The sequence below is a fragment of the Equus quagga genome, chromosome 8 (assembly GCF_021613505.1).
Source record: "Equus quagga isolate Etosha38 chromosome 8, UCLA_HA_Equagga_1.0, whole genome shotgun sequence".
Classification (NCBI taxonomy): domain Eukaryota; kingdom Metazoa; phylum Chordata; class Mammalia; order Perissodactyla; family Equidae; genus Equus; species Equus quagga.
Window position 1 is genome coordinate 26,879,255 of NC_060274.1, and position 12,870 is coordinate 26,892,124.

The following is a 12,870-nucleotide window of genomic DNA, read 5'->3' on the forward strand; positions in this document are numbered from 1 at the left end:
GTTTCCTTTCTTGTGCAGAAGCTTTTTAGTTTGATGTAGTCCCACTTGTTTTTTATTTTGTGGCCTTTGCTTTTGGTGTCAAAAATAAAACATTATCACCAAGACTGTCGTCAAGTTGCTTACTGCCTGTGTTTTTCTTCCAGGACTTTTATGGTTTCAGGTATTATGTTCTTTAATCCATTTAATTTTTGTGAATGGTGTAAGATCATGGTCCAGTTTCATTCTTCTGCATGTGTCTGTCCAGTTTTCCCAACACCATTTATTGAAGAGACTGTCCTTTGCTTATTGTTTATTTTTGGCTCCTTTTTTTGTAAATTAATTGATCATATATATGTGTGGGCTTATTTCTGGACTCTGTATTCTTCCCCATTCATCTATGTGTCTGTTTTTATGCCAAAACCATACCATTTTGATTACATAGCTTTGTAATATAGTTTGAAATCAGGGAATGTGATGCTTCCAGCTTTGTTCTATCTTATGCATTTTAATCTAGAAAAGTATTATGGTTCAGATAAACTGAGAAGGTGAGAGTGGGGACAGTTAAAACACTTCTTACACAGTTTCTGGAAAGAAGACAGCAGTTTTTGGAGTTCAGTGACAGACCTAAGAAAGAAGCCAAATGTCTGAATCCTTGATCTGATTTTGCTCAAGGTACCTAACTTCTCTGAGCCTCTTTTGATCCATCTCACACTTACTGTTCCCATTCAGTAAGAACATACACATTTCAACCAGGATTTTTTCAGAAAGAGACTGAACCTGAAGGAATTAGATCCAGCATAAAAGGAGTTTCTTAGAAGGGTACTGAAATGAACAAAGGAAATTTTAGAAACCAGAACAGCTTTAGGAACCTTAGAAATGGCAACTGGGACTATGATTGGTTCAGGTTGGGTCACTTTGCCAGTGACGGGGGACTAGGAGTGGTCGGGCCTGAACCCATGGCCAGGGGGGTGAGAACTGTGATTGACAGCTCTACTGGAACTACAGTTCCCAAAGGGCAGACTGAAGAACAGATGCCAGCTGAATCTAAAAAAGCTACCACAAACAAAAGTGCTAATGAATAAAAATAATGACCTTAGCAGACACGAATGAACACGCACCATGTTCCGAGCACTGTTTTAAGTATGTCTCGGGTGGTATGTGGTATAAGGTTTAGAGGAAAACCCAGGCTATGCACAAAGCACTATTAGGACGTAGTGGGGGAGAGGAGCGGGGACGTAGTGAAGTGGCTCAGATGATGAGGAGCACGGATGGGAGGCTGTCAGATTTGACTTGATTGACATGTCAGAGCCAGTGCAGGTCAACGCACAGAAGACGACACAGCCACAGTTCTGTGTTAGGATAACTTGGGTTAGAGAAGGGACACATGGGAGGTGGGGAATTTAATTGATAAGCCATCTCAAGTGGAAGGTAAGCAAAGATCTGAATTCAGTAGGTGGTAGTGGGGATGGAAAGAAAGAATAAACAAAAAACCATGTGAGGCGTTGGAAAAGTAGAATAGTGTCAAATGGTGGCTCATTAGAGATGGAGATGAGGGCTAAGAAGTTCTCCACTGAGAATGAAATGAATGCTGGTACTGGGTAGCTACCATGGCAAACAAAGTCGGGGGCGAGACCCGGTTTAAAGAGAGAATGAGGATGAACAGGATTTTGGTCCTACTGAGTGGAGGCAGGCAATAAATTCTCAGAAGGGGATGTCCACCAGGCAATTCCAACTGTGTGCCATGTCTCATGAGAAAACGTGGAGCAGGAAAAACTAGCTTCTCGAGTAGACGAAATTGCAAAAAGAGAGGAGAGATAAAGAAGAAATGCACATCCTATAGAATGACACTTAAATCCTAACGCAAAACGTGTTCAGCCAACAGGTTTGTAAAATTTTAAAAATTTAAATTTATTAGGATTTATTAGTAACACAATTACACAGAATAAAGTTCAGGAATCATCCATGATGGTCACCAATATGTACGTCTTTGTGGCTTTTTAAACTGTATTTCTCATGATTCAAATTTATTCCCAGTATAGTTGAATTTCATACATGACTTCACAATATGGATATTACAGGTCTTCCATCGGTAAAATTAATGAAAACATGTCTTTCATGAAAGGCACATAAAGAATCTAAACTAACACACTGAAGGAATTTTGATAACTTTGAATTTCTTTACATTACAAAGAAGAAAAACAAGCCCCTCAAATGAAACAAAGATAGATGTAGCTTGTGGTTACCCACAGACACGCACACGCACGCTCACACTTCAACAAATATACTTCAGAATGACAGCACAGGACGAAACTCAGAAACAACGTGCCCCCGAAGTTTACTCAAAGACTTTGTCAAGATGCGTAAAACAAACAGAAGTAAGGTGGGGAATGCTGTTCATTTTGCTGAGACGAGGTCACAGGACACACAGTGAATAATCGAAAGAAAATGACTGCCCAAGTTCACGATCCAGCCCAGATGTGACCCTCATTTCAGTGCACATACAATCACTGGCTGTATTAAATCCTGTTACTCACTTTCTAAGGGCAATTGCATGTGTCACTCTCAGAAATAATAGCGCAATTTAAAAAGAAAGAATATAAATTCAAGCAGGTGGAGGAAATTTGAATGATCTAAGGGAAAAAAGTAATTTTAATAAAGGGTGATAAGTAAATTTGAAACTAGTTACATAGATGAATTTAAAACTCGTATCACATCAGAAGCTGACTAGATTCAGAGATCTTTCCTGTTATTTTCCAAACTCGGAGCTACTGTGTGTGCTCCGTGTGTACGGGGATTTCCCAAAGGAAATACACAAACGGATGTCTCAACATTCACTATGCTGACATGTTTTACCCACAAGAATGCTCGCGAATCCACGTAAACTTAAATTATAAATAAAAACGTAGTTATTCAAAGTGTATAAAAATTAATCTGGCATCACCTTGACGGCAACGCATGAATACCATCCAAATATTAAAATTCAAAGTGAAAACAAAACCAACTGAATAAAAATTAAGTGTCTATCATAGGTCTAAGATAGTGTATCCTCAAAAATCTAAAATTTTAGCTCTTCAAACCAAAATCTAACATAGAATCAGATCAGCATGCACTATTAAAAAAAAATCAAAATGCATATAATGTTTAAATAACTGATCCAAAGGCAAGTATATTCATCCGCTTTAAGAACATTTCAATAAAACACATTAAATTTAAAGAACAAATCATGTTATTAAAATAGACTGTGCCGTGTTTGTACAAATAACATTTTTATGATTACAAGTGTACAGAGAACCAAGATAAGGGCCGCCCCTTCTCCTAATGTTAATCACTGTACTTAAGAATTTACAGGACACGAACACAAATAAAGCTGGTAAAACTGGCAAACACAGTAAGAGCCTGTCATTCAGGGCGAAGTACTCAGTGTTTCCGCTATTTCCAACGCCATCATGCTACAATCATAGGCTGCCGCTCTGAAAACCTAGAAGGAACGCAGGCAACTAAAGCTGTAAGTACGTGTAGACACACGCGTGCATATTTACACGGACGCAGAAATGGTGAGGACACCGCAGCCCAGCTCTGACGGGCCTCAGCGCACACCGAGGGACCACCTTCCACACTTAGGAAAGGTCCTTCTGTGACCTTCAGTTAACAAACAAACCAGAAGAGCTCTGGTCAGGCCCTAGACGTGTTTGCCATACTTTACATCCTGTGTGGCTGCGAGACTCGAGACTAGAGAGGTTCAACGTACGCGTTTGGTTTCAAAATGCATTTACCCACGAGCTGCAAAACTCAGAAGAGACCACAATCCTTCAGGTTATTTTTTATGATGACATCCGTTACGGCGTCGAAAACGAACTGCACGTTCTTTGTGTCGGTGGCACACGTGAAGTGGGTGTATATCTCCTTCGTGTCCTTTCTCTTATTGAGCTCTTCAAACTGACACTGGATGTATGCGGCTGCCTCTTCATACGTGTTCGAGCCTGAGATGGGAAAAGGAAAGAAACACAGGGTGAAAAGCTGCAACGAGCACAAAGCTGTGCAAAACGGGCCTTGAAATACAGTTCCATTCGTATAAAATATGTGGACTCCGTAATTGTATTTCCCCTTCGAGAATGAGAGAAATTACTTCCCCTAAATGAAATATACCCATGTTAATTACCTTTTGATGACTGTTAAGTTACTCTTAAAAAAAAAACCCAAACCCAAATCATGGTATTCCACGTTCCCCATGATCTTTGTTCCTGCCTCCATTCCAAATGCCAGATCCCCCTTTTTCCTACATCCCAGCACGAACCACTCAGCCCCTCATGGTGGCACGCTGTTTCAGCTCTCGTCTAGGGGCTGATCAAGAAATGCCGAGTGAAGGCCGATGGGTATTTCTCACTTCCTCTCGTATGTACACGTTAATTAGCCTTTCTCACTCATTTTTCTCTATTCAAAAGTCGTACAAGGGTCTACACGTGGCTTATGGCCATGAAGTTATAAAATGAGGGACACGCCCCTGCTCTCAAGCGACTACTAGACTTCTGAGCACAAACAGTCTGGAACTTGTCTGGCAGTATCTAAAAATCACCACGCCTACTCTGCTGACTGGCTGTTCAGGTTCCAGGTGTGCCCTTGACAGACCACACACAGGCACCTCTCGGAGACGGCGCGGGCTCAGTTCCAGACCACTGCAGTAAAGCGAACATCGCAATACAGCGGGTCACGGGAATTTTCTGGTTTCCCAGCGCACATAAAAGTTATGTTTACACTTTGTGGTCTATTAACTGTGCAATAGCACTGTGTCTAAAAAAAACAATGTACACACTTTAATTAAAAAATACTTTATTGGTACAATACGCTAACCATCATCTCAGCCTTCAGCGGGTCATCATCTTTTTGCTGGTGGGGGGGCGTCTCGTAAAAAATGCAACATCTGCAAAGCACAACTAAGTGCAATAAAACGAGGTGGGCCCGTACATATGTTCACCAGAAGACATTCAAAGACAGCTAATAGCGAACGAACTTCTACTTTAGGAAACAACCCAGAAGGTCATTAAGTGTAGACTGGCTAATGAATTCTGGCACGTTCATACAATCAGCTGCCACAGAGTAACGAGAAACGAGAACGAAGGTTCTGCTGCTACACACACCAGCATGGATGGGTTTCCTACATATACTGTCCAACACAAAAGGCCAGACACAGTGTATACTACATGACTGATGTTTAGAAAGCAATCAAAATTAGTCAATGAGGACAAAAGTCGTAATAATGGTTACTCTGTGTGTGTGTGTGTGTAGGGAGGTGATGAGTTAAGACTGGGAGCGGCATGTTGGGCCTTCTGGGGACCTGGAAACACTTGATGTCTTGACCTGAGTGGGGGATGTATCAGTATGTTCACTTCTTAAAATTTAATGAGCTTCACATTTGTGCTGTGTGTACATATTTTATATATGTATATATATAATACTTCAATAAAATGTTCATTTGAAAGAATGTTCAATCTCGCTTTGCAGTAGTAACACAGAATTACGTGCCTGGCTTTCAAGGTCCCCTGTTGCCCAGCCTGCTCGCTAAGGCCCGTCTGTGATCCTCTATTCCACATCTGAGGCTGGCTCCGTGTCAGGGGACCCGATGTACAAGCTGCCACCTGTCACTGGAGTGCTTCCCCCCGCTGCACTCACCAGCTGTTTCCATGTCTTGGCCACCGTGAAAAATGCTGCAATGATCATGGGACGTACATATATTTTCAAGTTAGCGTTTTTGTTTTCCTCAGATAAATACTCAGAAGTGGAATTGCTGGATCACATGGCAGTTCTATTTTTAATTTTTTGAGGAGACTCCATACTTTTCTCACATAGTGGCTGCACCAATTTACATTCCCGCCAACAGAGCACAAGGGTTCCCCTTTCTCCACATCCTTGCCAACACTCGTTATTTCTTGTCTTGTAGACAATACTCATTATATCAGGTGTGAGGTGATAGCTCATTGTGGTTTTGATTTGCATTTCCCTGATGTTTAGTGATGTTGAGCATCTTTTCATGAGCCTGTAGGTCACCTGCCTGTCTTCTTTGGAAAAATGTCTATTCAGATCCTCTGCCCATTTTTATTGGACTGTGTGGACTTTGCTAGAGTTGTGTGAGTTCTTTATGTATTTTAGATATTAACCCCCATCAGATATATGGTTTGCAAATATTTTCTCCCATTCCATAGGTTGCCTTTTCCCTTTGTTGATGGTTTCCTTTGCTGTGCAGATTGTAATTTGATATAGTCCCACTTGTTTATTTCTGCTCGTTGCCTTTGCTTTTAAGATGTCAAATCCAAAGAATCATCACCAAGACTGACGTCAAGGAGCTTATCAGTTGTGTTTTCTTATAGGAGTTTTACACTTTTAGGTCTTACATTCAAGTCTTTAATCCATTTTGAGTTGATTTTTGTGTATGGTCTAAGATAGTGTTCCAGTTTCCCAGCATTTATTGAAGAGACTATCCTTTCCCCATCGTATATTCTTGGCTCCTTTGCCATAAACTGAACATATAGGTGTGGGTTTATATCTGGGTTCTCGATTCTGTTCCATTGATCTCTGTCTCTGTTTCTGTGCCAGTACCATGCTGTTTTGGTTACTACCACTTTGTAGTATAGTTTGAAATCAGGAAGTGTGATGCCTCCAGCTTTTTTCTTCTTTCTCAACATTACTTTGGCTGTTTGGGATGTATCTGTGGTTCCCTACAAATTTGATTGTTTGTTCTATTTCTGTGAAAAATGCTATTGAAATTTTGATAGGGATTGAATTGAATCTGTAGACTGCTTTGGGTAGTGTGGACATTTTGACAATATTAATTCTGCTAATCCATGAGCACAGAATATCTTCCATTGATTTGTGTCATCTTCAGTTTCTTTCGTCAGTGTCTTACAGTTTTCAGTGTACAGGTCTTTCACCTCCTTGGTAAAATTTGTTCTAGATATTTTGGGGTTTTTTTTGATGCAATTGTAAATGGGATGATTTTCTTACTTTCTCCCTCCGACAGTTTATTATTCATGTATCGAAATGCACAGATTTTTGAATATTGGTTTTGTATATCCTGCAACTTTACTGAATTTGTCAGTTAAATGGCATTTTAGTGGAGTCTTTAGAGTTTTCTACATGTTAAATGTCATCCACAAATAGTGACAGTTTGACTTCTTCCTTCCTATTTAGATGCTTTCTATTTCCTTTTCTTGCCTAAGTGCTCTGGCTAGGACTTCCAACACTGTGTGGAATAAAAGTGGTGAGAGTGGGACTCTAGTGTCGTCCACGGTCTTAGAGGAAAAGCTTTCGGCTTTTCACCGTTGAGTATGATGTTAGCTGTGGGCGTGTCATATATGGCCTTTATTCTGTCGAGGTACAATCCCTCTACACCCTTTTTGTTGAGTCTTTATCATAAACGGATGTTGAATTTTGTCAAAAGCTTTCTCTGCATCTACTGAGGTGATCGTGTGATTTTTATTCTTCATTTTGTTGATGTGTTCTATCATGTTGACTGATTTGTGGAGGTTGAACCATCCTTGCAGCCCTGGAATAAATCCCACTTGATCATGGTGTACGATCCTTTTATTGTGTTGTTGAATTCTGTTTGCTAGTATTTTGTTGAGGATTTTTGCATTTATGTTCATCAGAGATACTGGCTGTAATTTTCTTGTGATGTACTCATCTGGTTTTGGTATCAGGGTAATGCTGGTCTTGTAAAATGAGTTTGGAAGCGTTCCCCCCTCTTCTGTTTTTTGGAAGAATTTGAGAAGGACTGGTGTTAATTCTTCGGTAAACGTTTGCTAGAATTCACCAGTGAAGCCATCTGGTCTGGGGCCTTTGTCTGTTGAAAGGTTTTTGATTACCGATTCAACCTCCTTCCTAGTAACTTATCTGTTCAGATTTTCTATTTCTTCATGATTCTTGGTAGGTTGTATGTTTCTATGAATTTTTCCATTGTTGTAGGTTGTCAAAATAAGTTTACATTTTAACTCTTAACTTTTACAAAACAAATTTTAATTTATTTTATTAAAGTATAATAAGGCTCTTTCTCTGAAATTCTAAAGCAATAAACAGTGTCTTGTTGGCTCACAGAAGCTTTTTCAACCTCTAAATTAAAACCATGTTTTGGGAAAACAGCTTGCACTGAGTGCACAGCTCATTACTGAATATATTCTGGGAAGCTGGTTAGATTACTGACTCCCAAGAGCTACAAGACACATGAATGAACTATTGAGCGCCTTCCTCAATATGATTCTAAGTCTTAGGAACGGCAAAGAATGGGGAGGAGGAATTTGACAGGTATTTTCTAGTATTTTCTAATGTGACAGGACAGTCCTGAATAAAGGTAAGTACAGATGATAACCTGGTTCAAGAACGGAGAATTGGGAGGCTGGTGATATAATTCAAGGGAGATGGAGGAAATGGGAGAAAGAAAATGACATGAGTTCAGGCTGAGTTTCAGGTGCTAAAAAGCATGCACATGTCCATCAAGCAGCTGGAAATGCAGGCCTGGGCCTTAGAGAGAAACCAGAGTCGACAGCAGACTTGACCATGGTGAGAACAAATATGACTATGAAGGGATGAAGCACTAAAAATCACAGGACGGAGATGGAATGCAGTGCAACACCAGCATACAGATAAAAAGAGGAGAAGACGTGAGCAGACAGGGGTAGAGATGAGCCAAGTGAGGGGTCCACACACCGTGGGGATCTTCCACAGAGGCAAGGGCCACAGGGATTAACAGCTAAGGTTGCAGCAAGAGGTAACAGAATCAAGACTTGGGATGTGGGGTGAAGACAGTAAATCCCAATCTAACACTGGGAACGTGAAAGAACAATGTGACACTCTCTCGGTTCAACGATTCTAAGATCGGAGATGCTCATTAACTCAAGGAAAATTCTTGAACACACTGTCTACCCGGCAAAGAAAAAGCAAATGACTCTATTCTTGGCTGCTCTGCAATCCCCATAGGTGTGTGATCTTTATGGGCTCGTTTGGGTCGTCTGGTAATATTAGCACAAAATGGCTACTTCATAGAAACTGACAAAAATGAACCGAAAGACAGATGAAAGTAAGAGCAAAACTGAGCCATGTTGACTGTGGGTAACTTCAATCCTGTAATTAGAATTATAAATGACTTTATTCCTAATAAGCACTAAAAGTGTTTCCGAATAAGGTGACTTAAGGATGTGATGACTTTCAAAAAGAAAACAGAAATTTTAAAATAAGCAACCATGTGGAATGATTTGGAATTGAGTGTAACTTTGCCGTCCACAGAAGGGCTGAGATCACACACAGTGGGACTGCACTCAAGGACCCTCCCTCGGCTCCAATGAGAACACAACTACACATGGTCTGGCTGTGAAGGGTGTGGATGCAGGAGCGCCACAGACTGGGGTCTGGACCCTGTCATCTCAAGAAGCCCCAGCGCTCTCCCCTGTAGAGTGGGAACAGGAGAACTGACATTAGAGGGCTGTTGTAACACCGCCTGTGAACAGCAGTAAACGCTCATCGCACAACCTAACACAAGACGGACTGAAATACTGTGCATAATGAAACAAATTCTTGAGACTTTTATTTTTTGGTGAGGAAGACTGGCCCTGAGTTAACATCTGTTGCCCATCTTCCTTTTTTTTGGTTTGAGGAAGATTGTCCCTGAGCCATTATCTGTGCCAATCTTCCTTTATTTTATATGTGAGACGCCACCACAGTATGGCTTGATGAGCGGTGCTAGGTCTGAGCCCAGGATCTGATTTTACAGATGGGGTAGAGACCCCAGTAAATTAACTGCCTTGTTCAAGATCAAAGAGCTAACTGAGGAAAAGCCAGCACTGGACCTCAGGTCCCCTTTTCCCACCATGGACCATGTTCCAAGGGAGGAAAATTAAAGCAGTCTCATAACCACAATTCAGATTTCTCGGGAAACCTTGCGTGACTCCCCCTGAGGAGTCAGTCAGCTGACTCCTGGATTCCCTCTTCTTCTCTCCCCCTCGTGATTACTGTCGTGTTCCTTCTACCAGCATGTTGGCTGCTGTTTTTATGTGTTTGTTGACGAGTCCGTGAGTCTCTGAGATGAGACAGTGAGCAAGGACGTGTCCCATTTGCTGCGCATCACAGGATACCTGACACAGATCCATAAACCAGATGGACGAACCAATGTCTCAGATTTAGGAAGACGTGGAGTCATCACAGAAAATTACCCAACATCTTTTCCATAAAATGAATGCGTTACTTTCACTAATCTCATCCACACCTCAAGGAACGGAGTTGATAAACAACTTGTCTTCAAGGTGCAATTTACTAAACTAAGAGATTCCATGGGCACCTGAAACCCTGCCTGAGGGGAACTTTCACTTAGAAATATTGTCCACAGAACGTAAAATACCTGCATATTCCGGATAGCATATGGTGAGGGCACTCTTCTTGATTTTCTCCTCAAAGAGATCCTTCTTGTTTAGAAAAAGGATAATAGATGTGTCTGTAAACCATTTGTTGTTACATATGCTGTCGAACAACTTCATGCTTTCGTGCATCCGATTCTGTAACGGAGAAGAATACAACCAGTCTGTCATCACGGCAAGGATTTTGAGAAATACTGCTTATAAAATAGACCACATGCTATAATAAAATAGAGCTTAGTCAGCTGAGGAACAGGGCACCAACCACAAAAACACATTTCCGCCATTTAAGAACAAACAGCCTCTGATTTTAGGCGAGGGGAGCATCTACGTGACTCTTCATTCATCGCGCCCGGCACGTGACAAGAGCTCTCACTGTCACAGTCAATCGAAGTTTCCATTAAGGGATAAGCAGAGGGTTTAAAGATTAATAAATTAAACGGAACAAGCTGAACACAATTAGCCCAACACCCTGAATACAATGGTGTATCAGGAAGGAAACCGAGGTCCCTCTTTCCTGCCCTCCAGGATCTGTGGTTCCCACAAGGGCACCTATACGTCTTCTCGTGAAGACAGAAGACAAGGACACAGGCTTGGGGGACAGTGCCTCCTGCCCAACGGCTGCACACACCTGATTTCAGAAGTGTTAACACGGACATTTCTCTTTTTTCCCCCAGTTTGTACTAAAGTTGATTCAAAATGATTGAGTTTTAAATTTCTATTTAAAAATATCGCCTCCAGATTAAGGGTACATTGAGAGACACGTGAAAATCACGTGGCAACAGCAAAGTATAACCCGGGTCAAAGATGACTGAGTGATCTGAGCAGTAGTAACAAGTCAAGAACAACGAGCATTGGGGTATCGTGGAAATAAGTTTATCTCCGCTCAGTATGTAGAGACCAGGTGCAGGAAACGCTGAGTTAGGCATGTACGGTTGAGGCAAGATTAAGTCTCAGCCTTTTCCTTTTCCTCTGTGCTCCTTGATCTACTTCCCTCTTAGTATCCAGACAGAGAAATGAGAGAAATGAGCCTGAACTTTGAAATGCTTCAGACATTAGCGAGAATTTCTCAAGAAGTTTTCCAAGAAGCATTTTTCTCGGAAAAATTCTCGTCAGCATCTCCGGCTCTTCCTATCCCATGCCCAATCTTGAAAAGCGGGTCTACGTGCCATCTCTTCGTCTTCGGCCAGAACCAGGTCGTAGTCGCTCAGCGCCACACAGAAGATGATGGCGGTCACGCCTTCGAAGCAGTGGATCCATTTCTTCCGCTCGGACCTCTGTCCTCCCACATCAAACATTCTGTAAGAGGAAAACTAATGAGTTTAGCGTCAAATGAAATGTTCAGAAGCTCCGAGGCATTCTATAACATCAACAGAAAAGCTCCAAACTGCAGGCGGAAGGTGGGATGGGAACAAAGGAGAAAAGGACTCTATGGGAAGAAAATTTTGATGGAGAGGAGGGGGTACCTCAAAACAAAACAAGAAAACCCCAAAATACCCTCAAAGAAAACAACACATTCATTGACAGATGAGAACACTTAGAGCAGAACATTAAACCCTGAGAGTCCCATGAAGCAATTAGGGAAGGCAGAGAAAACGGGGGAAATTCGAGTTGCAGAAGTCACGGCAAAGAGAGGGGCCCCGCCCACTACAAAAAGTCCTTTTCTCTCAGAGGAAACAAGCAAGACTTTCACGTAAACCAGGAAAGAAAAAGCTGAGCAAGCAGTCGACTCAGACGGGGCAAAGAGGCTGCTAATGAAAAGTTAAAACTATGGTGTACAAGAAAAATGGGATGAAATAGGAGATGAATGAGTGGCCCTATCGAATAGTTTTTAAGTTAAGACTGAAAAACTCAATTTTTACACAATATATAATAGTACACCATGAAACAATATAAAGGCGACAATCTTTTTTTCCTCTCTTTCTGATAAGAGTTTAAGTTAAGCAAAGGTTGCAACTCACATAGATTATGTTATGCAACCTAGAAATAACCACTTACATAATGGAAACACTATGCAAACTGGTACATTTTTAAAGGTTCCATTTATCGAGATGATGCACTAATTAAAACAGTCCCGATTTAATTGTCAGCAAAGGAATTTTCCCTGCGGAGTCGCACTGGCCTATAAACCAAATCTGAGTCCACCAGCTAGTCCTGCTACTTCTGTCATCATTTCAGCGGCCTTCCTGCTATTGGTTTGGCTGGTAAATCATTCGTTAAGTTGAAATATGCTCCGTAACAAAATGATTCGACCACACCATAAAACGGGTAAGATCCAAAAAGGACGGCTGGTGATAAAGATCGGACACAAACAACATGAAAGAAAATAAAATCATGGCCCGTTTGTTAACCTGCCAAGGAACACAATTTGAAAATAACTTGACCAAAAAGGTAACATACTTTTAGAGAAGTCCTCTGATCAGAGGTCACGATTCCCCACCACTCGATATAAACAACAAGGAAACCCACCCAGTGCGCGCGTCCCTCTGCGACGGCTCGT

General features: G+C 41.4%; 1 protein-coding gene across 1 annotated transcript in view; it reads right to left on the bottom strand.

Moving 5' to 3' along the window:
* Nucleotides 1–1,853: 1,853 nt before the first annotated feature.
* The window catches only part of GNAI1 (G protein subunit alpha i1), a 78,137-nt gene continuing 67,120 nt past the window's right edge, over nt 1,854–12,870 (bottom strand). Inside the window, exons 6-8 of the mRNA XM_046669568.1 lie at nt 11,540–11,669; nt 10,358–10,511; nt 1,854–3,959 (exon numbers count right to left, since the gene is read on the bottom strand). Of these exons, the coding sequence (XP_046525524.1) occupies nt 3,769–3,959; nt 10,358–10,511; nt 11,540–11,669 (475 nt within the window). The 3' untranslated portion in view covers nt 1,854–3,768. The remainder of the gene's footprint in view (nt 3,960–10,357; nt 10,512–11,539; nt 11,670–12,870) is intronic.